At 47.4% G+C, this 25,494-nt stretch overlaps 1 protein-coding gene and 2 long non-coding RNA genes across 5 annotated transcripts in view; 2 read left to right on the top strand and 1 right to left on the bottom strand.

The window, feature by feature from the left end:
* The window catches only part of LOC119865643, a 43,474-nt gene extending 27,140 nt beyond the window's left edge, over positions 1 to 16,334 (top strand). For 2 of the 3 annotated variants that reach the window (XR_005377712.1, XR_005377713.1), the window contains exon 4: positions 4,010 to 4,257. This is a non-coding gene — a long non-coding RNA (uncharacterized LOC119865643). Of the gene's footprint in view, positions 1 to 4,009; positions 4,258 to 15,452 lie in introns of those variants that run through there. The other variant, XR_005377714.1, reaches the window with a different exon arrangement.
* Positions 75 to 25,337, bottom strand: FKBP1A (FKBP prolyl isomerase 1A). The gene is given in 5 exon segments (NM_001252190.3): positions 75 to 1,202; positions 3,102 to 3,266; positions 6,139 to 6,251; positions 25,117 to 25,164; positions 25,275 to 25,337. Coding segments are annotated over 4 exon segments (327 nt in total). The 5' UTR covers positions 25,312 to 25,337; the 3' UTR covers positions 75 to 1,202; positions 3,102 to 3,137.
* Positions 4,843 to 13,538, top strand: LOC119865644. The gene is made up of 3 exons (XR_005377715.1): positions 4,843 to 7,196; positions 9,135 to 9,297; positions 10,092 to 13,538. It is a non-coding gene; the product is annotated as an uncharacterized LOC119865644 (long non-coding RNA).
* Positions 25,338 to 25,494: the final 157 nt, after the last annotated feature.

Here is a 25,494-nt window from a genome sequence, read left to right as displayed (position 1 = left end):
CCTACTCCACCCCCCTCCACCAAATGGCCCGGGGAAGCATCTGAATGTAATCAAAGTCACCACCATCACACGGAGCTGAGAAAAGCCAGCATAAAGCACTTTTATTGCAATAATAAAACTTGAAACTCATACGTAGTGCGGGCAGGTGGGGGTGGGGGGGTAGGCAGCAATAATTTCTCTCACCAAATCACTACACAGGACAGCAAAGGGGTGAGAGGGGGAGGAGGAAAAGCCAGGAAACTCTGAGATCAGCCGGGGGAGCCGAACATCAAAAACCAGGAGATGCTGAAGCTGTGATGACCAGCATCATTTTCTCAAGACAACACTCAAGGGTTTGTCATGATGGCTGGGCTTTCATTGGGTGTTATGTGTCTACAAACAGCACCTTCAATTTAAACTTTCAATTAAAGTTCTTAAAATTTGGAAAGTGGAGCTCAAATAGCTATGAGATTACAAAAGTCCTGAATATCCATTAGAAAAACCACAGGATGGAAAAAAAACAAAACAAAACAAAGAGCCAGGCCATGAAGAAGGCTTCAGAGGTCCCTGCTGGCCTGGGGACAGATACCTGTAGTGTCCAATATCGCAGTGAGAACAATCTGCTTCCAAAAGGCAGAGGGTTTATTATTGGGGGGGGGGGGGGGGAGAGCAGGGGAGGGGTAGTGGAGGCAGAGGCTCTCCCCCTCCCCACTTCAGTTTCAGGTAGGGCTTTAATTCAACCCAAGGACATCTCTCAACTGGGAGAGTTACTTCGGCCCTCAACAGTGCCTCAAATCTGCTATGGCTTTGCAGCGCAGCAGCAAGAATGTTTAATATATAATAGATAAAAATTTCATCCAAAAAAAATAAAATAAAATAAAGATTCTTGTAATCCCCCCCAAACATCAATTCCTATTCTAAAGTTAACCCATGACTTGTGCTGTTAATACTTGACTAATACTTAAGTGGAAACCTAGATCCAAAAGACTGAAACTGAACCTTCACCCCAAAATGAAAACGAAATCAAATGAGTAACTTGAGGTTTATGGCATATAGTTTAGGTCAACACACACACGAGGAGAAAGGGAAAGAGCAAAGCTGGGTGACAGAACACATTCAGTCGGGGTCGATGTTTATACAAAGAGTGTAGTGGAACATCAGGAAAAGCTCCATACGGACTCGCGTGTGCGCATCTGGAGGCGCCACATCCCTCCATGGCACATCTGTGGGGGACAGAAAATCTGTCAGTTCCAGCAACACAGGGCTCCATCTGCGCGGCGGAGACAGACATGGGGCTGCCTGCCACACTTAGTCCCTTCCTCAAGAGCTGCAAGGTCTCACCTAGAGCAAGCCGCTTCTGCTCCAGCTGGGGAGAGACCACTGAGCCCGGGCTGGATTCCCGGGTGAGCAGTCTTCTTCCTGCCTAAACTGGTAGTGTTTTCTTTAACCTAAGGTTCCGTCTACCTTACTGAGGAGAGCAGTGATGGTACAGTTCCTCATTATCACAGGGTCTCCCAGCTTGGCTGCATATAGGAATCACCTGGGGGCTTTAAAAAACTGTCATGCTTGGCTCCCACTCCCAGTAATTGTGGTTAATCGTCTGAGGTGTGCCCTAGCCATCAGGAGAATCTTAGGATAGACTTCCTAGTGACTTCCATGTGTGCAGCCCTAAATTGGTATGCCCCTCATGTTGAAGAAATTTAGAAAGCGTCTGTGGTCTTTTATTCACTTACTCAAATCTATAACTTTCTAGGTCTGCCCTTAGGCTTTCCTTCAAGACCTATGCAAACTCTGCGATGTTCTTTGGCAGTGAGGGGGAAGCTTAGGCCAGGGTGACTGGTAGCCCTCTCTCCCATCCTCCCCCTCCCTTCAGCCTACCAGGTTTACAGGATGCCTGTACCCATGTCAGGCTAATTCTAAGACTCCCTTCAAGTACTTTTATGTCCAAAGAGTTCAGCTCTCAAAGGACAGTAAAGAGGTAGTGAAGTGTAGACCTTTGGGCAGACAGAGGCTTTGTAAAATGTCAGGAGTTCCCTCCTGGTAAGAATGATAAGTAGAGAAGCCAGGATCATCAAACCTGCTCAAGCCTGTATGAACCAGGTACATAGGGCTCAAACCACAGAGAGAAAATAGCTAAGAATTTGAAAAGACCCTGTATTTTTAAAAAGCCCACAGCAGGTCAGGGTTAGACCACTGGCAGCCACTTGTGACAGCTTTTGAACAGAAGCTTTCTCACCCAGCCCCTGGCTGTGGTCCCCTGGTTCCAGGGCCAGGATGGGGAAAGCTGAGAGGTCTGGGACCGAGTAGAGAGAAGGTGGCAGCATTCATGTGTTTTATGAGTCTGATACCCACATGCAAAGTTGTGAGCCCTTAGGACACAGAGTGTCATTTCCTAGAGATGACAGTAAAAGGAAGGAAAAGCAAGTCCAGGAAGGGGAAGCAAGAGAGGTTTCAGTCCTACTTTGTCATTGCCTGGAAGTGACCCTCAGTAAGGTCTTTCTCTCTAGACCTCATTTCTCTCACATGGTCCATGGGAAAGCGGATCAGTCCCTCAGATCTGAGGACTGAGAGCACCTTTATGCTTCACGAGGACACCCTGGCCTCACCTTTCCCCCCATGAGAAGGAGGCAGGCCTGTGAGCTCTAGTGTTCTGGGCTTGCCCCCAAGGCAGCTGGCCCAGGTGACAGTGTCCCTCTCACAATCCCTGATAGGCAGTGGTCACACCGTATATGGCGAGGGGGCTGCATGCACTAGGATAGGGTAAGCAGTCCTCAACAGTCTTCCTTTTCTAAAGAACTAAAATTTTGGCATTATAAATTTGGCCACATTTCCACTTCCCAATTCAGTTTTAGTTTTTAAGTTAGATATAAAAACATCCTTCGTTTAAACAGCTACTATCAGCTGCCCCAAACCAATGAGTTTGTTTGAAAGCATATATCATCCCTTTCCACAGGGTGACCAGCTTCAAGGTGTACACTAATAACTTAGTAACTGAAACCGAAATGCTTCCCAACAGAGCAAGAATGTAGGGGGGAAGAACCCATGGCATTTTTGGTTCTGCTGTCCACCAAACACTGGGAGGTACACAGGCAGGAAAAGGCCTTTGGCATTCAGTTCCTTACCCAAGAATGGGGAGCTCAGGGAGGAAGCCATTCCTGTCATTCCAGTTTCAGAAGCTCCACGTCAAAGACGAGAGTGGCATTTGGTGGGATGATGCCTGGGTGCCCAGTAGCACCATAGGCGTAGTCTGGGGAGATAGTCAGTTTGGCTCTCTGACCCACACTCATCTGTGAAAAGAACAAAAAAGAAAGACTCAACCAGACGCACTCCCCAGTTGTTTCTATAAGAAGCAGGGCTGTTACTGGGGTGTCCCTGAGACAGCATAATGTGACTAGGACATGCCAGTGACTGTGTGGCTGCCTGGGTGCCAGGCACCTTCCAGCGCAGAACACAGAAGTTGGCAGTCAGGCTGCACAATCCCTGCATCTGGCTCTAAGGGGCTCAATGGCAGATAAAAACAACCTTTCTGCCCAGCTCTTATGTACCTAACTCTGGGCAGCCAGTACCATGTCAGTATAACCACTTTGTCCTTCAGGGGTCTGTCACTCAAAGGACACGTTAAGTGGAATCTACACTCTTAAGAAAGGAGGACTTTGACCAAAACTTTGCTTTAAAAGAAAACACATATACAGAAAGTAATATTTGGGGTAGTCTACTTTTCTATACCTTCTATATTTTATACTTACACTCATATAGAAAAACTTTCAAAAGGACATGATTTTACAAAGTAGCATGTATAGTAGGCTACTATTTGTGTGAAAAAGAGGGAAATACTTACATACCTTCACCTTGCCTATATAAACAGAAAATACCTCTGGAAGGCCACAAATAATACCAGCATTTTTCCATGGGGAGAAGAGAGTACAGAGGCCAGGGTGGAGGGAAAATTTTCACTTTTTAAGATACGTTTGTACTTTTTCATTTCTCAGTCAAATACATAAATAACTTTCAATATATATTTTCTGAACAGTGAGCAGACTCTCTGCTGCATGTCCATCCTCCCAGCGCACTCTGCTCAGCTTCCCGGTGTACGCTCCTGACTCTCTGACCCAGCCTAAGAGACAGCAACTGAGATGGGGCTGAAGGCTGCGCTCAGACTCTAATGTGACTCAGAAACTGTGCTCCTCACATCTCCTTTAGGAAACCGGGACATGCTGGGCCAGGGTGGTAAGGGCAGTTAAAATTAAAAGCATATGGTTTAATCTAATGAAATTCAAAAGAGTCATGTCCTTTTCCCCAGCAATTCCACTTCCAGCATCTTCTGCTAACAACCCAAATGCCCATTATGAGGAGAGAGGTTTCACAGGCACATCTGCACCATGGTCAGCCACTAGAAAGAATACAGTGGCTAACATGGAAATGTACTAACGCAGAAAGATGGCCGAGACACGGTGAGAAGGGGAAAACGCAGGCTGCAAACAGTCCTGTGGCAGGACCGCATACTTGTACACGTAAGAGCCAAACAACAACAATATCAAAAGAAAGGGAAAAGGGCACAACCCCCCCTTCTTCCTGTGCTTTTAACTCACTCAAAGATATCCTGTGGAATTTCAAAGATGCTCTGTGCAGGTCCCAGACCACCCAGACTTCTCACAAGTGACAGGCCTGTGATTGACCCCCATGTGCCCTGGGTCCTTGGGGAGACTGAGAATCTCCCCAATACTCGGTCAGGCCTCGCCAAGCCTAGGATGTACAATAGGCTGATAACACTATCTTGGTGGCAGCTATGGCTCTTGGAACACAACACAGTTATTGTTCTGGTGCCGGAACGGCCACAGAAGATGGCTGCGGTGTGGACAATGGTTGGCATGGTCGTTGGGGGATGGGCTACAGACCAAGAGCCAGCCAGATGCAGGCAGTGTGGACAGAGGTTTCCAAAGGGAAGTGAACCACAAAGATCCTCTCATTCTTGCACTATCAACCCTCTACCCTGCAGGAACAGAAATCTAAACACTTGGGAGTGGGATGACTTAAAAGTTTCTGCAAGTTAAGCAGTTCACTTGGAAATAAATTGGTGAGTTTATAGAGGAAGTAGAACAATGTGTATTCTGGAAAAAGAGAAAGACAGACATCTTTCCACTTTGGTTACATCTCAATTCTCTTCGGTGAGAGGGAAACAGACTGCTTAATTACCCACCACACAGGGCTGATTATAAAGCCCCTTGAGTCTCAGGATGCTGGAACCCAGTTAATGCTGAGAAAAAACCTGCTGGGCTTGATGGAAGGCTAGAACCCAACTGAAATTTGGCACCGTGGATCCTGTTGTCCATTGGGAATTGTGTCGGCAGAACAAAAGCCATTTACACAAATGGGGAGGGAGTGCTGAGGAAACAGACTCAAGACAAACAAAATGACTCTCTCCATGAGTATGACCTCTCAGAAGGGGTCTGACACAACACGGCCAATAATAAGACAAACGCAAATTAAAACCACACCAAGGTAACTTTTTTCACTCATTGTATTGTCCTGAATCCAAAAGTTTAACAACACACTGCTGGTGGGACTGGGAGGAGACAGACATCCTCACAGCCCGCTGGTGGCAGCTCAGTGTAATCCCTACGGATGGCAACTTGGCAGTATATCAACATACTGTGCACACAGCCCATGAACCACTCACCCCTGCTTCTCAGAATCTGCCTGTGGCAACACTTGCACAAATGTAAAATTAAGTCCACACGAGATTCATCACTGCAGCATTGTTTATGACAGCCACAATACTGGAAATGACCATCAATAGGTCATTGTACTGATAAAATACACCCACCTAAGGGAATGTGGGAAGAGAGAGTTTCCTCCTCTTTTATTTCTGGATATATAAAGTGTGAAAAAGTAAATGAAAAGGCAAAGTACAGAACACTGTGTGTGTCTACAGCAAAAAAAAAAAAAAAAGCGTATTTTTATAAATGCTTAAGGAAACTCTATAAAAAACATTAATACCATGAGTTGCTGGGGGTGAGGGGACTGGCAAGATGGGGTGGGATGCAAGTAAAATTTTCTACTCACATCTTTTTTGATTTTGGAATCATATGAATGTCCTACCCATAAGCATCATTTCAAAGGCAGACACCAGGAAACAAAACAAAACAAACAAGAGCATACCTGGGCAACCCCTTCTTCCCAGCCTCGGATCACCTCCTGCTTGCCTAGCATAAACTTAAAGGGCTTGTTTCTGTCCCGGGAGGAATCAAATTTCTTTCCATCTTCAAGCATCCCTGTGAAAAAGGGCAGTTGTAACATGAGCAACAAGGAGTGATGACATGAGGCGTGTAAGAAGCCAGCCGAGGAGTGCCCGTCCCGGATGCCGGGCATCAGGCCTGGCAGGGCTGCCCGAGGCCTGAGGAGGAGTGTGGTGTCCCGGGAGGATTTCCTGGGTCTTCAGCGGGCCTCTAGAGTTGGGACAGTCCGTCTACCCCAGGGCTATGTGTGTTCTTCCCAACTCCAAGCAGTGAGCTGACCACCAGAGGCAGGCAGCTGTCTACCTTGGGCTGAGAATGGGTAAGTGTCCATGCTCTAGACATGAACTGTCAGCACACTCTGAGATGAAGAATAATCATGGGCCTGTTAAGGCACATGTAATGGCTGGCAGTCACATATGGTTCAGAAGCAACTGGCCTTCCTCAGTTCACCCATCCCCTTTTACAGAAATGCAGGTAGTATCAGAACTAAACTGAACTGCAGGACGCCAGCTGGTGTCAGGGAATCGGAGAAATGGCAACAGAAAAGACACTGCAAACCTCTCCCTGGTGGCCTCTGGACAACTCCAGCTGAACTGAGAGCAGTGCGTCCAGTTGGGAGTCAGGGACTTTCCACACATGAATTTACTCAATCCTCCCCCAGCACTGTCCCCATTTCACAGAGGAAGGAAGTGAGAGAAGCAGAAGGAAGTGAAGCAACCTGCCAAAGTAGTCAGCTAGACTATAAATCCAAAAACCATGTTCATTCAACTACTCCAGTGCCCCAGGAGCCAGACAAACCACACTGGCAGCCTCTACCAAAAGGGGGACTTCTAGACATGGAGATGCCAGAGGGTGAGTGCACAAGACAGACACCTACCACTCCTCGTTCAAACAGGATCATCTGCAGTGGTTTCTCTGAAAGTCAGAGACAGCCGTCACTGAGGTCCTGAACTTTCAAAGCACCATCCCAGACTGGAAGAGGTATGCCAGTTGTTGACATACAACTCATACAAAGCAGTTTTCATTGGAGGCTAAGGGTGGGTGCCCACGATGGTTCTAAAGTATCACTCAGAAGACCCAGTAAAACAGAATTCTGTTGTGTTCGGATGTTTTTAGGGGAGGAGGGAAATCCTAACATAAACCCAACTTAAAAAACAATGTCAACACTTACAAGTGGGATAGGGAAGCAGAGATCAATTGAGAGCTTTATCAAAGCCACCGGACTAGCTCAACTTTGACAAAATAGGAAATGGGCAGTGGTGGGGACGGGAACTGCTGTCCTAACAGAACAGGAAGGCAGACAGATGTCCTGAGCAGTGTGGGTGCTGACAGTGCCTGAAGTCTGGAGCTGGGGGCTGAGGACTCAGAGGGAGACAGGAGGGTGAGGATCTACCCCTGCCAAGTCAATAGAGAGCCAGGAACTGGTACCCCAGAACTAGCAAGGTGGGGTGTACACGGCACTCATCTCTTCACCAGAACACATTCATGGCCTGATAAAAGAAATGACAAATGGCAGGACTTGAGTAGTTTCCTATAAATGAACACCTAGGAGAAAAACAGGTGTCCACCCTCCACAACTCTCACTTTAGTCTGTCCCCTACAAGCTCTATTGCATACACTGAACCTGACCAACCTAAACCCTGCATTAAGGGTAAGAGCAGGCAATGAGCAGTCTGGATTCTCAGAACCCTTTCTTTGACCGGGCAGAGAGCCTTTCTATCACCCATTGGAGCCTGCTTATGGCGAAAATAAGGAAACCAACTCCAAGGTTTAGTTAACCCACCCAAGGTCGGAGCCAGTGGGTAGTGGGGCCTGGCTCTATCAAAAGGCTGTATTTGGCCCAATGGAGAATGTGAGCTATGAAGGAGACCAAAGACCAGAAACAGCCTCTTTCTGGTCTGTGCTCATCTGGGGAGATGATGAATAGAGCCCCAGGGCTCCCTTAGCAGATTTGGTAGAAAAGTCACTAGGTAAGGAAACCCCTGGGAAACAGCTAAAAATGGCAGGGTGGTCCCTGCCCTCTCAGCCCTGCCTGCAAAGGGTGGCTGGACAAAACGGGAGACAAAAACCTGCCTCAAGGGCCATCTGGAATCCAGGCCATGGCACATTCCAGACCCTTAGAAAATCCAGACCAAATATTCCCACTCCTCTCTCCAACTGAGCAACTTTCCAGGAGCAGCTACAGCATGGCCCAGGAGATGAAATGGAACCAATCTAGGCCTTTCTCCTATACCAGTGTCAGTGTGGGGTAGGCACATGGGCCAGTCTGGGCACTCAGATCAAATGTGGAGTCTACTGAAACCCTGCAGGAAAGACTTGCCTCACTGGTCAAAAAGACACTCAGGAAGAAAGCTCCTGCCCTCCCTTTCTGTTGAATGCTGTTCTGTGAGGATGTGATATCTGTACCCTGGCAGCCACCTTGTAACCATGAGAAGGTCAAGAGTACCAGAGAGTAGTTGTCCTATTGCTCTGAACCAGCCCCAAACTGCCTCCCTGAAGCTTTATGTTCTGAGGTGATTAAGTCTGCTCTGCCTTAAGTCAGGTTTTCAATCACTTGCAGTTGAAAATAACCTAAATAGGTATGAAGCGACTCTTTAATGGATCTTTACTTAATAGCCCCCCACCCCACCCCGTAGTACTGCCATGAGAGGGTAATAAAGAACTGGAGTTCAACAACTCACATGACAAAGGCTGTCATCGACTCTGACAGCAGACCAGCATGATCTATCAGGACCCAGGACATACACACACATGTATCAGTGAAATAAGATTTACATGTAAGAGTTACTGCATGTGATATACTTTCCATTTCTCAAAAGAATGCTGACTGTGACCTCCTAAATTTATTTTGTGATACACTACGGGTTGAAGCTCACCGTTTAAAATATAAATATACCTACAAAAGAATTATTCTTTCAGCCAAATCTGAACATGCCTCAACCCGAGCAAGATTGTATTCTGACTGCAATGAAAGACCAAAGGGTCCTGAGGCAGACTCCCTACACTTCCCTCTTATACCTGATCAAATGTGTTGCCAAGCTACCTCCAGATGCTACACACACCCATCCTACTTTACCTGAAGGTGAGATGCCTACTGTTCCAGGCCAGGAGCATCAGGTGCTACCTGCTGCTAAGCTAACCTGGAGAAGTGGATGCTCTTCAGTGCAGACTGTGGGTCTGGGAGCATGTCTTTCTAGCCCCAACTCTCAGTTTTTCTAAGACACTGAGGGGCAAAGCCTTTCCCTATTATTCCAAAAAACCATAGAAGCAGGATTTCTAAGTAAAGGGACTTTAAACAGGAGCCTTGCTGAAAATCCTTAAAAAAAATATTTTTTCGGGATCCCTGGGTGGCGCAGCGGTTTAGCGCCTGCCTTTGGCCCAGGGCGCGATCCTGGAGACCCGGGATCGAATCCTACATCGGGCTCCCGGTGCATGGAGCCTGCTTCTCCCTCTGCCTATGTCTCTGCCTCTCTCTCTCTCTGTGTGACTACCATAAATAAATAAAAATTAAAAAAAAAATATTTTTTCACTTGGCCAACATATAATACAAACTTAGTTTCAGATGTAGTATGCAAGAATTCATCAGTTGCAAATAACACCCAGTGCTCATCGCATCACGTGCCCTCCTTAATGCCCATCACACAGTTATCCCTACCCCCCCATCCACCTCTCCTCCAGCAACCCTGTTTCCTGTAGTTAAGAATCTCTCATGGTTTATCTCCCTCTTTGATGACTTCTCATTCAGTTTTTCCTCCCTTACCCTATGATCCTCTGCCCTGTTTCTTATGTTTCACATATGAATGAAGCCATATAAGTGTCTTCCTCTGACTTATTTCGCTCCTTGCTGAGGATCCTTATTCTCTTCCCCTATTTCAGATGAGCTGTTTCCCCTGAGAAGAAGACATGAGCCTTGCTCCAGAACTTCAGACCATTGTCACCAACTGTCCATCTCACTTCCTTGCAGGAGAAAATCTTAGGGAAGGATGGGTGGTGGTGTTGCTAGTGGTGGGGTTCCTTAGGCCTGAGGAGGAGTTGTCTTATAATCTAAGCTGGAAAAGTAAACAACATCCCCAGAGCTGAGCAAAATCTCACACAACTGGCACGGGCTATAGGAGTAAGAATGGGCTAGAAGGAGGGCTTCCCCAGTGGTGAGGAAAAGACCACTTATATATGGCTATAAGTTGCAGGCCAGGGAAACAGGTGACACAGGGGAGGATGCAGTGTTCATTAAGAAGCAGAACTTAACATGTGTATGGTGTTTTCTGGAGTGGGAATCGGGCTGGTCAGTGCTGAATGCAGAACACGACAGAAGCTGTGACATCAAAATAGCTTTAGCCAACATGGAGGAATAGGGATCAGATTTACTCTGTGTGACCAAATACAAAACAAAACAACAATAAAGAAACCACAAAAACACAAAACAAAAACCTCCACCATAAAAAGAGAGCGAGAGAGAAACAACCCTGACAATAGCTAAAACGTTTTTAAGACACTGGACACAGCAATGAAGGAGAGTGATCCCTGAGGGGAAACTAAAATGGCAAGCTCTATGTCTGCCCAGCTTACACCCTTGGGCGTTTCCAGGGAGAGGGACCTGGATGGAGCTCAAGGCAGCTCAGAGTCCAAAGGACACAAACCAGGAAGGAGAGAAGTGTAGAGTGAAAAAATCCTCAGAGATTTGCAGAGGGTCCCTCTTGAGTATTCAGCAGAACACTGATCAGCACGAGTTTGAGGAAACTACTTAAGGCCAGGAAAAGAACCATCCAAAAGGTTTAGAAGGAATAGTGCCCAGTGCTTACACAGAGTTTGGAATAGTGACTGTCCCACTAGCCAGACTGGAGAAAATCCTGGTTTATGAGGCACTGAGTAGGACACCTCAAAGATCTCATCTCAGTAGCTGGGAATCATCAGCTCCAAACTGAGCACTGCTCCGGACCTACCTGACAAATCATAAAAGAGATACCTAAAAGGACAAAATGGTTTCCAAGTAACTTAAGTGCTTCCCAGTACAAAGCCCAAGAAGATTTACAGGAATAAAAATATCTAGCACCCCAAAAAGTAAAATTCATAATGTCCAGCACCCAAAATTACCAAGCATGCAAACAAGAGGGAAAACACGACCCGCCATGAGAAGACTAATCAATCAATTGAAACCACTCCAAAACTGACAGAGATGTTAGAATTAGTAGAGGACAGAAAGAGTCAAACCAAACTTCTAGATATGAAAACTATATTGGGCTGGAACAACTGGATGCCCACAGGTAAAAAGTAAAACCTTGAACCTATACTTCACATCATGATCAAACATCAACCCAAAATGGGTAATTGACCTAAATGTAAACATAAACCCATAAAACTTCTAGAAGACAACATAGGGAAATAATCTTTATGACTGTGAGACAAAGATTTCTTAGATAGGAGGCCAAAAAAGCACAAAAGAATAAACTGAACTTCATCAAAACTAAAAATTTCTGCACTCTGAAAGGCACTTTTAAGTGAATGAAAACTCAAGGCAGATTAGGAGAAAAATCTTCACAAATCATAGATCCAAAAAAGAACTTGTGTCCAGAATATATAAAGAACTCTTAAATTTCAGCGGTAAGAAAACAAACAGCTCAATTTAAAAAGGGCAAAGATTTGAATTGATACTTTACTGAAAAAAATATACAGGTGGCAAGTAGGCACATGAAAAGATGCTCAATATGATTAGTCACCATAAAAATGCAAATTAAAACGGCTGGGAGATAGGACTACTACTGATTAGAATGAGTACAATTAAAAAGACTGATCATATGCAGTGGTAAGGATGTGGAGGAACTGGAATTCTTACACACTGCACATGGGAATATGAAATGAAACGACCACTTTGGAAAACAGGTTGGCCATCTAAGTTAAACATACACCTCCCATATGACGGGGCCATTCCATTTATCCTGGATAAATGACAGCCATACAAAAAGACTTATATACAAATGTCCATAGCAAACTCACTTGGAATAGCCAAAAACTGGAACAATCCAAACCTCTGCCAACTGGTGAGTGGATAAACAAGCACATCCATATAAAAGGAAACTATTCAGCAATAAAAAAGAATGAACTATCGATAACACGGAACAAAAAAAATCTCAAAATAATTATGCTGAAGCAAACGAAGCCAGACATGGGTCTATACACTGTACAATTCCATGTATATTAAATTTTAGAAAATACAAATTCTGATAGAAAAGCATGCCACAGATTGCTAGGGATGGAAAGAGGAGGTTTTGAAGAATAACAAAGAGACATATCAAAACTTATGAAATCATACACATTAAACACGAGCACATACACATTAAACACGAGCAGTCTACTGGATGTCAATTATACCTCCACAAAACTGTTTTTTTTTTTTTTTAAGTGAAAAAATTAAGATTCACTAAAATCCTACACATGTTTACCTCCTATATCCAACCTGGCAGTGAGTAGCGAGGTACTTCCTCTGTAAAGGGAGGGAGCAAGTAAAGCAGGTGGCTGGTAAAGTCTCAGCCACTGCTCCCATTTTTACTCTGGATATCTGTGTGCCAGGATCTGGAGCCCTTGACCAATGAAAGCACCTGCCAAGCTAGTGCCATAATTTCCTAGAGAAAGCATGCTCTGATGAGAGAAGGCAACTGAGGTTACAGTCAGATATGACAGCTGACACTCTAAGCTCCAGAGGCCACTATTAGCAAAACCCATCACCAGCATGGGCCTCTCTTTGCATTTCTGACTACATACAAACCTATGCCTCATGACCCACAGGCTGCCCAGGACAGCTCTGCATTCTCCATTTCAAGAATTATTGTCTCTTTCAAAAAAAAAAAAAAAAAAAAGAATTATTGTCTCTCCTGATTGAAGGCAGCTTGAGGTCACAAACCTGGCCTTCAGTCCTACGTCTCTGCTGCAGTAGGCTCAACCCCTGGTACCCTCCAGACCAGCAGCACCTTTAAGAGTGGTTTCGCCTGCACAATCTTTAAGAACCAGCAGGACAAGCATAAGGAATCTTATTTAGAATCTCTTTCCTGTATGGGAGGAAGACTCTGAGGGGTAATCCCAGAATGACAGCTTTTACTTTCAGCACCTTTAAATTACTAATCAGGGAGGGAAAAAAATGCAAACATTTGAGAGTCTCTGGTTAAAAGCACAAAGACCATGAAAAGAGCAAACGCTATGGTTGCATGAGAGACCAGTAAAGCAGCCTTTGGCTGTTGAAAGCGTTGATGTCACCTTCATCTGAGTTTCCTCCCAAACAATTCAGCTGTTCTTGGGGGGAAGAACCAGACTCAAATCCTTAGAGAAGGAGCAGGAGAGCTTAAAAAAAAAAAAAAAAAAAAAAAAAAAAGGATGTGGAGAACAATCTCAAGTTCACCTCCCCCACAGCTGCTCTTTCCTGGAGCTCGCCTGTTTCAGGGTGTGCTCACTCAGGAGGAACCAGGAAAGGCAGACGTGGCCAGTGGCTGCTGAGCAAATGCCCTTGCACCGTGCTCCTGGTACTCAGTGCAAGTCATGGAAGCAGTGGTGAAGACCCAAGGCCAGGGTCTGGAGATTCAAGGGGACCACAGGGTAATTATTTCACTAATAACGCAAGAATGCATCACGGAAGGCAGAGCCCCTGTACCCTCTCCAGGGTGGGGAGGAGGACTGCAGAAGGATCTGTAGTGAGGACTACACACCTGTGGCACTTAAAGCTCATGACTCACAATGTGGTTTTCAGTTGCTGATGGTATCTTTGCAGGTGGTTTTCAAAGGCAGGATTTTACAGGGTCCAAACTACAGAGAATCTTAAAATTAAAGACAAAAAGCCCAAAACTAAGTCCAACAACAATAACAATAAAACAGAATATCCCACACTCCAAACTTGCCAAACAAAATAAAGCTCTTGCCATTTACAGATGGGAGAGGGAGAATGGACTTTGGCTTTCGACTCAACAGGTATTTTCTCAAGTATAAAAGAACAATGGTTGAATGGAGGAGGGGGAACCAAACTGAAAATTACTAATTTTTCTGTAGATTTGCATTTGAAGCCACCATTCCCAAATGGATGTACTGACCTAGGTGCAAATGGGCATACTGACTCAGGCATGGCTCTTTCCCTTCCTCTATCTTCTTATCTACAGAAGCTCCCTCAACCGCCTTTTACTTAACTGCCTTGCCAAAGACTCCTACACACCACAGCCTGCACAGCTCCAGCACAGCAAAGGAGCCTTCAGCCCCGTCTCTAATCACCTCCAATTCTTCTTCCCCACGTGCACTTTATGCTTAGGAAGGGCCGGTCAGCTATGTTACCCGCAAACTCATTTATGTCAGTTACACTTATTGAGGACAGGAAACATAAACAGTATGCAAAGAAATGAACTGAGTGTGAACAGAAAAAGAGTGGTCAGCTGACTGGAAAGACTCAACAAAGGCAAGTCACAAAAAATACTCCTAGTGAATATGTGTGTGTGTGAATAAGACTAATGTATGTTTGAAGAAAGAAATCTTAAAACTCTAGAAAGGTTTGGGGCACCTGGGTGGCTAAGTCAGTTGAGTGTTTGACTAGATTTCAGCTCAAGTTATGATATTAGGGCCTGGGGAATCCAGCCCATGTCAGGCTCCCAGCTCAAAAGGGAGTCCACTTGAGGATTTTCTCTGTGTCCCTCCTCTCCTGCATGTACGCATGTTCTCTCTCTCTCAAATAAATAAACCTTTACTCTTCTTAAATATTTCATTTATTTATTTGAGAGACAGAGAGAGAGCATTAACAGGGGGAGGGGCAGAGGGAGAAGCAGGCTCCGCACTGAGCAGGGAACTTGATGCAGGGCCGGATCTGGAGATTCCAGGACCACGACCTAAGCCAAAGGCAGATGCTTAACCAACTAAGCCACCCAGGCACCCTTCTAACAAATAAATAAATCTTAAAAAAAAAAAAAAATCTAGAAGGGTGTGGCACTGATATGACCTCACAATAGTCCTTACTGTTTTGACTTTAGAAGAATCCAAAACTAGATTTTCGCAAGAACCTTGATGGGAAACTACTCGAAGAGCCACCCTAAAAGACATGGGCCTTTAGTAAATGATTTATGCTTGGATTTGAAATAAAATGTTTAGAGAAGTCATGCCACTTTTATAGTCAACTATCCACTTGCCCCATCATAATGAGTGAAAAGAGATTCTCCACCCGGCAGTAGCTAGCTAAGAGTTATGAATTCAAAGCCTATGTCTTTGCTCCATTTCCAGGCCTCTGTGGTTGCATTCCCTGGGCAACCTTCCTGAATTGGGAGTTCTGAGAAGCCCATGCACGTGGTATGATCAAACGTCAAGTGCCTACCCAAAGAGGGAGCCAGCTTCTTCTTCCCCCATCACAGAAAACAAGTGTAAGGACATACCCCATCTCTTATCTGGAAATACTCCTAACCTTTTGCTAAATCTCTTTCAATTCTATGACCAAAAGTATATTTTCAAGAAGGCCCCATGATGGGAAGAACGCACAGGATCCCAGAACATGAACTACAATTCATGTCCTTGTGGGCATGCCTTTCATTTCCCAATTTATCACAATACGAATAAAAGGACTGCCACATTATATGTCATGGGGCTGGGGTGGAGCAGGTGGAGATGCATAGAAGGAAAACAATACTTAACAGTGGCTATTTGGTAATGGTAGAAATATGCATGATCTTTAGCTTTTCTTTTTTTCTGTTTTCCAGAAAACACAGAGGCGGGAATCTGTAGGGTATATGGGATTAAAGGCATGAGTTCTGGGGCTTGGCTCCAGATGATCACAGCATTCCTCCCCCAACCCCCAACCCCATATCCCTGCTTCTGCCCTCTTTCTCCTACAGTTTAAACTTGACACGGCAGCTAGAAGGACATTCTCCTAAAATACATGTCAGACCCTACTACTCCTCTGCTCAAGGCCCTCCCTTAGCTCCCCATCTTACTTAGAATAGAATCCAAGTCCTAAAAATGGTCTACAAAGCCCTGGAAGAGCTGCCACCCCACATGGCATCCCACTGACTTCATCTCTGATTACTCTCACACACTTCTCCACTCCAAGAACACGGTTTCCTTCTGTTCTCTATAGACACCAGGGATACTATCACCCTGGGTCCTTTATCCCTGCTGTTCTCTCTCTTTTTTTTTTTTTTAAAGATTTTTATTTATTTATTCATGAGAGACGGGGGGGGGGGGGCAGAGACAGAAGCTCCATGCAGGGAGCCTGATGTGGGACCCGATCCGGGGGCCCCCAGGACCACACCCTGGGCTGAAGGCGGCGCTAAACCGCTGAGCCACCTGTGCTGCCCCATCCCTGCTGTTCTCTAAGATGCTCTTACTGCATAGTCACATGGACCACTCCCTAACCTTCTTCAGGTCTTGTCTCAAATGTTACTTTCTCACTGAAGTCTTCCTGGGTCTATCTAAAATCTCAACCTTCTCCTGTCCCCTCCTCTGCACTGACTAGCTAATGTACAATATATTTTTGCTAATCAGTCATATCTGTTATTTTCTTTCCTACTACAGTGTAAGATCTATGAGGACAGGCACCATGATGTGTCTTTTTCATTCCTATACTATTGGTGCTTAGAATAGTGCCTTGCACAAAAGAGATGGTGGGTAAGTACTTGCAGAAAAACCAAAGGCTCCCTTTCCCCCTCCACACACTTGGCAAGCTCTCCCCTCCTGCCAGCCAAAGCCATACACATCTAAGACCACATGGCACTTCCACCCAGGTATGGGCGGCTCAGGGCACTTCTCCTGTAAAAGTAGGCACAGGGGGGATCCCTGGGTGGCGCAGCGGTTTGGCGCCTGCCTTTGGCCCAGGGCGCGATCCTGGAGACCCGGGATCGAATCCCACGTCAGGCTCCCGGTGCATGGAGCCTGCTTCTCCCTCTGCTTATGTCTCTGCCTCTCTCTCTCTCTCTATGTGACTATCATAAATAAATAAAAATTAAAAAAAAAAAAAAAGTAGGCACAGGGGAAGGCACTCCCTCAAGGTAAGCATCTCAAGGGCAGAGCCGAGGCTTTTCCTAGCTCCTAACACGTTTGTTGAATGACTGAGGGAAGGGCTTGGCGTGCTGCTTTGTATGTAGTAGGTGTGAGAGGAAGTAGTCACAATTTTATTAATCCACAGGGATGGGGCAAAGTCCAAAACCTAAGTATTTTCCTTCTTATTCTAACTTAAGGGAAACAGACATACTATGCCAAACCTAACAAGAATATGGGCTTTCCCCATTCCAGCTAGATCCTAAATGACCACTATTCCAACAGTCCCTGTGTGACTCCATGCCAGGTGCTGATGGGGAGAGACCCTGGAGAACACCACCAGTGTGGGTCTAGTCTCTTAAGGCCTGCAGTCTGCTGGGGAAAGAGTGGAGGCCACTGTACTCAGACTGCCTATGAGGAAGACCAAGAAGGAAATAGATGGGTGCCACTGCTGGACAATCAGGCACATGTGGTGTGCTTGTGTGAAAAACCATTCAGCCAAGGGTCAGTCAGGAGAGACTCACTGACGGCTGCCATGGAAGCTGTGCTTGATAAGAGCCTGCCTGTGGTGGGGAGCAGCAGCAGGGTGGTGGCACAGAAACACAGAGCCAGAGAGCTCCCTGGGTGGGATGGGCTCAGTGTGTCAGAGGAATTGAAGGTAGGCCAGGGAGGTCTGAGCTCCTGGAAGGGGACGAGTAAAGGCAGCAAGAGCAGAGACAGCAGTCCCAGCAGTGGACTATTTCTCCTCCTCTCTCCTTTCTCCCCCTCCCCCTCCACTGCTAGAATGTATCCTACCGAAGTTAAAGGGAGCTGGGGAAAGGAATATGAGGACTCAGCTGAGTTCTTCAGTAGGTAAAAGAACAGAGGAGGAAAAAGAGAAATAAAAATAAACAAACATCACCATGAACACCAAAGGGAGAACTGGATAATAAGTTATCCAAAACACCCTTGGCCTTTTCCATGAGAAATAGCAGGTAACAATACTCTTTTTAGAGAGAAAAGCAATTCCTAGCTTACAGATAACAATTAACCCAGCTTACAGATAACAACCCATGAGCACTTCATAAAATCAGTTTAACACGACTCCACACCTAACATGGGGCTTAAAACACCACCTCGAGATGAAGAGCTGCATGCTCTACTGCCAGGCACTCCACAAAATCAGTTTTTAACCACCAAAAATGTTCAAGTTCAAAAGCCTATGGATGAATGGGTAAATCTTATGGTACATAAATTATATCCAATAAAGCTATTAATGGGGAAAAAAAAATCAATGAGACCCACTGAAAGGATACAGAGCTCTTAGGAGAGATGACTGATGCCAGGACCAGAGGAGGGGAACTAAGGAGGTGATTAAGAAACAAGGGGAACGTATCAAAAAGGTATCAGAGGCAGCCCAAAGGGGCTCCTAATAGCCAAATCTGGGATAATGTAAATATCAAAAAGAATAATGATTATCAATGATTCTAAGCTCTGAGGAAATTTATGATTCCACAGTATATTAACAACAAAAAACCCATAAATAAGTAGATGGGGGAGGGGCAGTCATTTGCCACCACCAGAGATGACAAAACAAGTTCTTCACTTTAAAATTTGACAATTAAAGGAAAAGAATTAAGCTTTACCCTATTTTATAGAATAGCAGCTGATAAATGTAGGAAGTATAAAGGAATTTTAAAACTGCCACTTTGTAAATGCCAATGAAATGGTATCTTCCAGCAAGAATTATCAATGGTGTCAATGCCAGAGGTGAAAGGTGGATGAGGATTAGACAGAGGCATGATGCCCAAGTACCCCACATATTGTCTGCTTACTGCAAAGGGGAAAGTGTACCTTTACAGAAAAGATGAAATTCAGCATCACAAAAAGGGATGTTCCCCCATGGTGTGCTGGGTATGAAGCATATAGCACCCCATATGAAGTGACGGAAGACAGCACCAGGCCGGTGTCGGAGAAGTCCAACAACACCAGGAGACAATAAGGGACAGACGTAGGGCATTCAGTAAGGGAACAAGCCTGCTCTCTGAAAAATTAGGGTCATTACGAAAAAAACCTGAGTAAGGATTCTTCTAGGTTGATACTAGAAACAATATCCAACTACAATGAATAAACCTTAAAAGAATGCTGGCTATTAAAAAAAAAATAAACGCTTTAATTACAACTGGGGTGGTTTCAATATGAATTTGGCTTTAGGTACTATCAAATCATTTTAAATCTTCTTAAGTGTGACCAGTAGGAGGATAAGGAGAATATTCTCATTTTTAGAGCACACTCGAGTATTTATTTTTTTTTAAGATTTTATTTATTCATGAGACAGAGAGAGAGAGAGAGAGGCAGGCAGAGACAGGTAGAGGGAGAAGCAGGCTCCATGCAGGGATCCTGACATGGGACTCGATCCCGGTCTCCAGGATCCTGCCCTGGGCTGAAGGCAGCGCTAAACCACTGAGCCACCCGGGCTGCCCAGATGCTCGAGTATTTAAAGGTGAAGTGTCATGATGTCTGCAGCTGAAGTGACTCGGTGAACAACCCATAGATTATACACACACACACACACACGCGCGCGCGCGCGCGCGTTTTCTCTAAGAAGACAGAAACGGCAAACGTGACAAGATGTTAACCATCACAGAATCTAGGTCATGGGCACAGGGGTATTTATTTGGATGTTTCTCTATGTCTGAAAACTTCACAAGTCAGTTACACATACAAGCATGCTATGTTCATTGTTCGGTTCATTTAAGACACATGAGCCTTCTGCTCTTATCCATGAAAAGATCATGGGACACTGGCCTGACTGTGTATGCTGGTAATCACAATTCCAGAGAAAAGAAAATAAGGCTTCCACAGCAAGGTCTATTTCCAAAATGTTAAAATTGCATTATGTTAAGGAAACGAAGACACCCTGGGATGGCAGCTGGGGACGGGGGATGGGGGGGGCAATACAACAATACAGCGGGATGCAGACTTGTTTAAGAGCTGTGTTGCACACCTGAAACCAGTGAAACAGTATAGGTCAGCTATACTTCAGTTTAAAAAAAGAAAAGGACTGGCACTTTGACTTGCACAGCCAGACTGGTATAGCCCAACCCTGCCCCTCTCATGCCCACCAGGAAACAAGGAAAGGGAAACAAATGCTAACAGCCTCCCTGAGTACACCCATTTAGATCAGCTGCAACTTTCTTAGCCAATATGTTCTATTCTGCAGGCAAGGTGTAGGCCTGTTTGAACATGAATACTCACTCAGATCTATCTTATCAGTGCCTACTTCCCTATGTGTAAGGAACAGAGGATGAGGTCTCAGCTCCAACCCTGTCCTGTGAGTGAATTTGGGCCACTCTAGGGGCTGAGTGTTACCACTGGGACTCTACCTTTCTCCCACTCTAGGCATCCTAGGTGGTGCTGACTGGCCGAAGGACCGATAGGGATACATCATCACTCAGTGCCTGGGACACTGGCAGCCTTAACGACCTTATGTGCACTAAGACGTGGCTGTCACTGCTCCCCGTCCCAAGGAACGCACTTGCCCCCAGCAGGTGTTGTTACTCCCATTTTACAGATGGCACACAGAAGCTGAGACAAGTGGGACAATTTGTCCAAGCTCTCATAAGTTACAGGGCAGAGGCAAGATGTGAAATCCACTCAAGGATGCTACACCCCTCTTGGTGGGGCTCACTGTCCACCTGGCACCACCTCTTCCCTCCTGGCCAGGCCAGCACACTACATACCCAAGATACAACCAGAGCCCTGTTTCTGTCCCTGCCCATAGAAGGTCAGTAGCCCAAAGGAAGTGGGCCCATTAAAACCCAAGTCAGGGGCACCTGGGGGGTGCTCAGTCAGTTAGGTGTCAGCCACCTTTGGCTTGAGTCATAATCCGAGTGTCCTGGGATCGAGCCCTGCATTGGACTCCTTGCTTAGCCGGGAGCGTGCTTCTCCCTCTCCCTGCTGCTCCCCCTGCTTGTGCACTCTCTGTCAAATAAAAATTTTAAAATAAACGCATAAATAAATAAATAAATCCAAGTCAGCTCCTGACCTTCTAATGGCTGCCACCTCACTGAGGATTCAGAATGCCAGTGCTCTTAAACCAACCTACAAGGCCCCACCATTACCTCCTTCTCCCACAGCTTTCCCCTCACACCATCCAGTCCAGCCACACTGGTCTCCTTGCTATTCCCCAAACACACCAAGCATGCCCCAGCTTCAGGCCCTCTGCCTGAGACTCTTCCACAATGCTCACTCCCAACCTCCTCTGGGTCAATATTAAAATGGTCATTTTGTCAGAGACCTTTGCCAACCACCCTCACCAAAAGCAGTAACCCCTCCCCATGCCTGCACTCTGCTTCCATCTCTCCACAGCGCTTCTTGCCACCTGACATTCACACCTGCAAGCTACTGGCCACATCACCCCAGGGAAGCCCCAGCAGATTAAGTCTTTGCCTATGCTGTTCACTAGTCATGCCCCTAGAGCCTGGCTTGCTGCTGATGCTGCTTCATAAACACCTGCTGTAGGAAGTAAAAGGGTCCTGTTGCAGCCCTGGCCGAACAGTGCCAGCCTGTCTGACCGAAGACGCCATGGGGTGGAGGCAAGGGGAAGGACCAGTCTGTGGAGACTCTACTGGGGGTAAGCCTTCCTCCGAACACCAGAAACAGCAGGGAGGGTGGATGGAATAAAGCAGAGAAGAGAGGGGAGATAGGGGTTAAAGAAAAACAAGGGGTTGGAGACAGGGGCTGCAGGAGAGTGGCCACCTCAGATGCCCGCTAAGTGGACCTGCTGACAAGATAGGGCTGAGGGACCTCTGGTTTTTCTCATATAGAAGCCAGGCTACTGACAACTTAAACCCAATCCCAAGGATGAAATGTTAACTACTTTTTAAGAGGATAAAAAAAGAATTCCTTCAATCCACTTGAGGTTGCTCTGACAATGGCAGGCATGTGGCCTGCTGATATGAGTAAAAGCGACATAAGCCTAGCTGTGTGTCAGACCAAGTTCAACAATAAAGATGACGAAGCTACCGAAGGCAAGGAAGGAGCTGTGAGAATCCACTTGATCCTCAAGGCACATACTTGGCAGGTTATCCTGCCACCTCCTTCCTCCCACCTCGATGCCTGTCATGCTACTAGGAGGTGCTTGGCTGGTGACAGCAAAGTTTTCATTTTCCCTTCTGGCACCACAGAGAGGTGACACAGGCCTTTCTTTGAAGCCATGCGCATGCTGTGCTCCGCTAGAGGCCACAGAAGGCACCAGAGTGAGCCTTGAGAGTGGCCTCGAGGCTGTAACTGGCAACCACCAGCAGCACTTGAAATGTCCATGTGGTCAAAGTCAGTCTGTGCTATGCAGATCTCTCTGGCGGCTGCGAGGGGATTTTGGCTATCTTACTTCCACGGCTATTTCTTTGGACCGGCTCCGAATCAGCAGCGGTGGATACCAGGCCACAGCAGGCTGGATCAAGAGTGTTTGCCTGACCCGAACCTGGGTCAATCAGATTCTTCCTCCCAGGAATTGTAATCACTGGAGTCACACAGCCAAGCAATGTGAGGAACTGGGCCCAGGGGTGGAAGGGCACGCAGGGGACTTCCAACAGTCACCACTTGGGAGAAGCAGAGAAAAAGAAATCTGACAAGGGAATGTTGAGGCAGCCAAGCAGAGAATAACAGGGATGAAAACCAGGGGTATTAGGAGCATTTCTTCTTCCTTCTTGAGGCCCAGGGGGGCTTCATGCCTGTGAAGACCCTTAAGTCCTGAGGGTGCTCCCCCACCCCCATCATGTTCCTTCCAGATGAAGTCTGTTCCCACAGGCTTGAAAGCTTTCACTGCTATAGATGAAATCTCAAAGCGCCTACCCATTCCTCTCACGCCCCCACAGGTCTCAAACAGGTTCTTCCTGGGAGGCTGGTGGCAAAGACCCGCAGGAACAAAGCCGCCTGCCCAAGAACAGCCTATTCTGTGAGCAAGAGGCAGAGCTGGCTTCTCACTAAGGCGTCTTTGTAGAGCTTATCAAAAATGAAATAAAAAAGAAAGCTCTTGTCCTAGTGCACGCCAGGGTCCTGCTGCTGTTCTGGGAACGTGTGGGTGGGTGCCACCCTCAAGGAAAACACAGACTGGGAGAAGAGGCACTGGGAGCCCTGATGGTGTTCTGGGTCCCACGACCATCTGTTCTCTTAGGAAAGGCTCCAGACATGCTGTGTGGGGACGTTTCACCAAAAGGCACAGTGAAACATGGCTCTGCCTACATGCCGTGGATCCAATCCTGCTATCAGCACCAGAAGATGGGTAAACCAAGGATGAGGGACACAGACTTGGGAGTGAGACAGATACAGCCAATCATCCTAACATGGCTACTTATAATATGGGGGGTGGGAGAAGTCACCTCATCACCTGAGTGCCAGCATCTGCCCTAGCTGGCTGTGGGAACTGAATAAACTGCCTACTCACCCTAGCACTGTGAAAGGCAAGGCTTACTCTTTTCATCACACTGATCAAAAGCGACCCAACAGACAAGCTTTCCTCCATTAGAGCGCCTAGGCTCAGGTGCTGACCGCAGCCTACAAAGACAGCCGTTTAAAATGTCAAAAGCACCTTCCAGTTTCATTTTATAGGCACGAGAGAGAGTTCCCTACTCTTGAAGATGGGTTTTAATACTTCCTCCTTGGGTAGCCTTTAAAAGGTTCTAGTTCTTAACTCCCTCCACCCCCTGCCCCCATTTCTGCCCCTGGAGAAAGACCAGAGAGACAAAACAGCCAAATAAGTGAGAGAGCATGGGAAGGGAGATGTGAAGTGCCTTTCTCTTCCTTCCCTATGAAAGTTACCGCCCTTCACAGAGGGCCGCCCCCATAATCTGGGAGAGAATAGAGCTTATCCCTGAGCAGCATGGACCTAACTGCCTACAGCCTACTACTCAGGAGGAGGAGGAGAAAGAGGAAAAGAGAGGGAAGGAGAAGAAACAGAGGAAGGGAGAGGAGGAACAGAGGGAAGGGTGGGAAGGGGGAGAAAGGGGAAGGGGGAGAGGGAGGGAAGGTTATTCATATCAACTGTGGCTACACCAATCACCGCCCCCCACTCCTGCCCAGAGCCACGGAGAGTCTCCGCCTGCTCAGCCTCCACCCCCCTCCCCAATACAACCCAGGAGGACCTTGTAAGGGCATGGAGTAAAAGATGGTCTCAAGGCATCCACTCTGAAGTCTGAGTTATGGCAGACTGATTCTGGCTGAAGGTCCACAATCGTGTAACTCTAACTGGGCCTCAGTTTCCTTATCTTTAAAATGGGGAGGAGAAAGTCTGTACTCCTAGGAGGACTGGAGGTGGGAGGTGGGAGGTGGGGGCTAAATTACATGTTCCATCAGCCTGGGCCGTACGTGCTACTGAGGCTTGGATTTGCAGGTGGCTCAAAAGTAAGAAGAGGAAAAAAGACCGTGCAGATGTAGCTCCTCCAAGGCCAGGCTGAGCCCAAACAGTGCTTAGGAACCAGGACGTTTTCTCCAACCGCGGCGGAGGGACGAATCCCGACTTCAGGCAGAGGCAGCTCGGCAGACTGGAAATTACCTCGCCCTTCTTATCTCCATCCCAGGGAGGGCCGGAAGGGGAGGCAGGATGTCACCCGGGACACAGAAACGGTACAAACCCCTTTCTGACGGTCCCCGGCCGGCCGGGGCGCTGCCGGTTCCGAGCATGTGACCTTGCGCCAGCGACTTCGCCCCCCACCCCAGCCTCAGTTTCCCCATCCGCGCAGTGGGCACAGGACTGCTGTGGAAGCGCGAAAGAGCCGGGTCAGACCGTCCCGGGTCCGGCATGCCCGAGGTCACCGCCCAGGCCTCCGCCTCGGGCCACGCGGGCCCCGCGGGCCCCGCCGCCGCCACGCCCCGGGCCTTTGCCCCCAGGCCGCCGCGGCCGCCCGCCCCGCCGCCCCCCGCGAGCCCGCCGACTCACCCGTGTAGTGCACCACGCAGGTCTGACCGCGCTTCGGGAAGGTGCGTCCTGAGGAGACAGACAGACAGACAGACAGACGGACGGAGGGAGGGAGGGAGCGGTGAGCGGATGCGCGCGGCGGCGGGGGCACTCCGGGCCCGCCGAGCGCGCCTACTCACCGTCTCCGGGAGAGATGGTCTCCACCTGCACTCCCATGGCGGCGGCGGCGGCGGCGGCGGGGGGGGAGGCGCTGGGCGGGCGGCGGGCGGCGGGCGGCGGGCGGCGGGCGGCGTGGACCGACGGCGGACCTGGCGGCGCGGCCCCGGCTCTGCTTCGGCCCTGGGCGCCTCGCCTCGCCTGCGCACGCGCGCGCCCCCGCACGCCCCGCCCTGCGCGCGC

The sequence above is a fragment of the Canis lupus genome, chromosome 24 (genome assembly GCF_011100685.1).
Source record: "Canis lupus familiaris isolate Mischka breed German Shepherd chromosome 24, alternate assembly UU_Cfam_GSD_1.0, whole genome shotgun sequence".
Taxonomy (NCBI): Eukaryota; Metazoa; Chordata; class Mammalia; order Carnivora; family Canidae; genus Canis; species Canis lupus.
The sequence above is the reverse complement of the archived record's forward strand: the minus strand, read 5'-3'. Positions and strand labels throughout refer to the sequence as shown.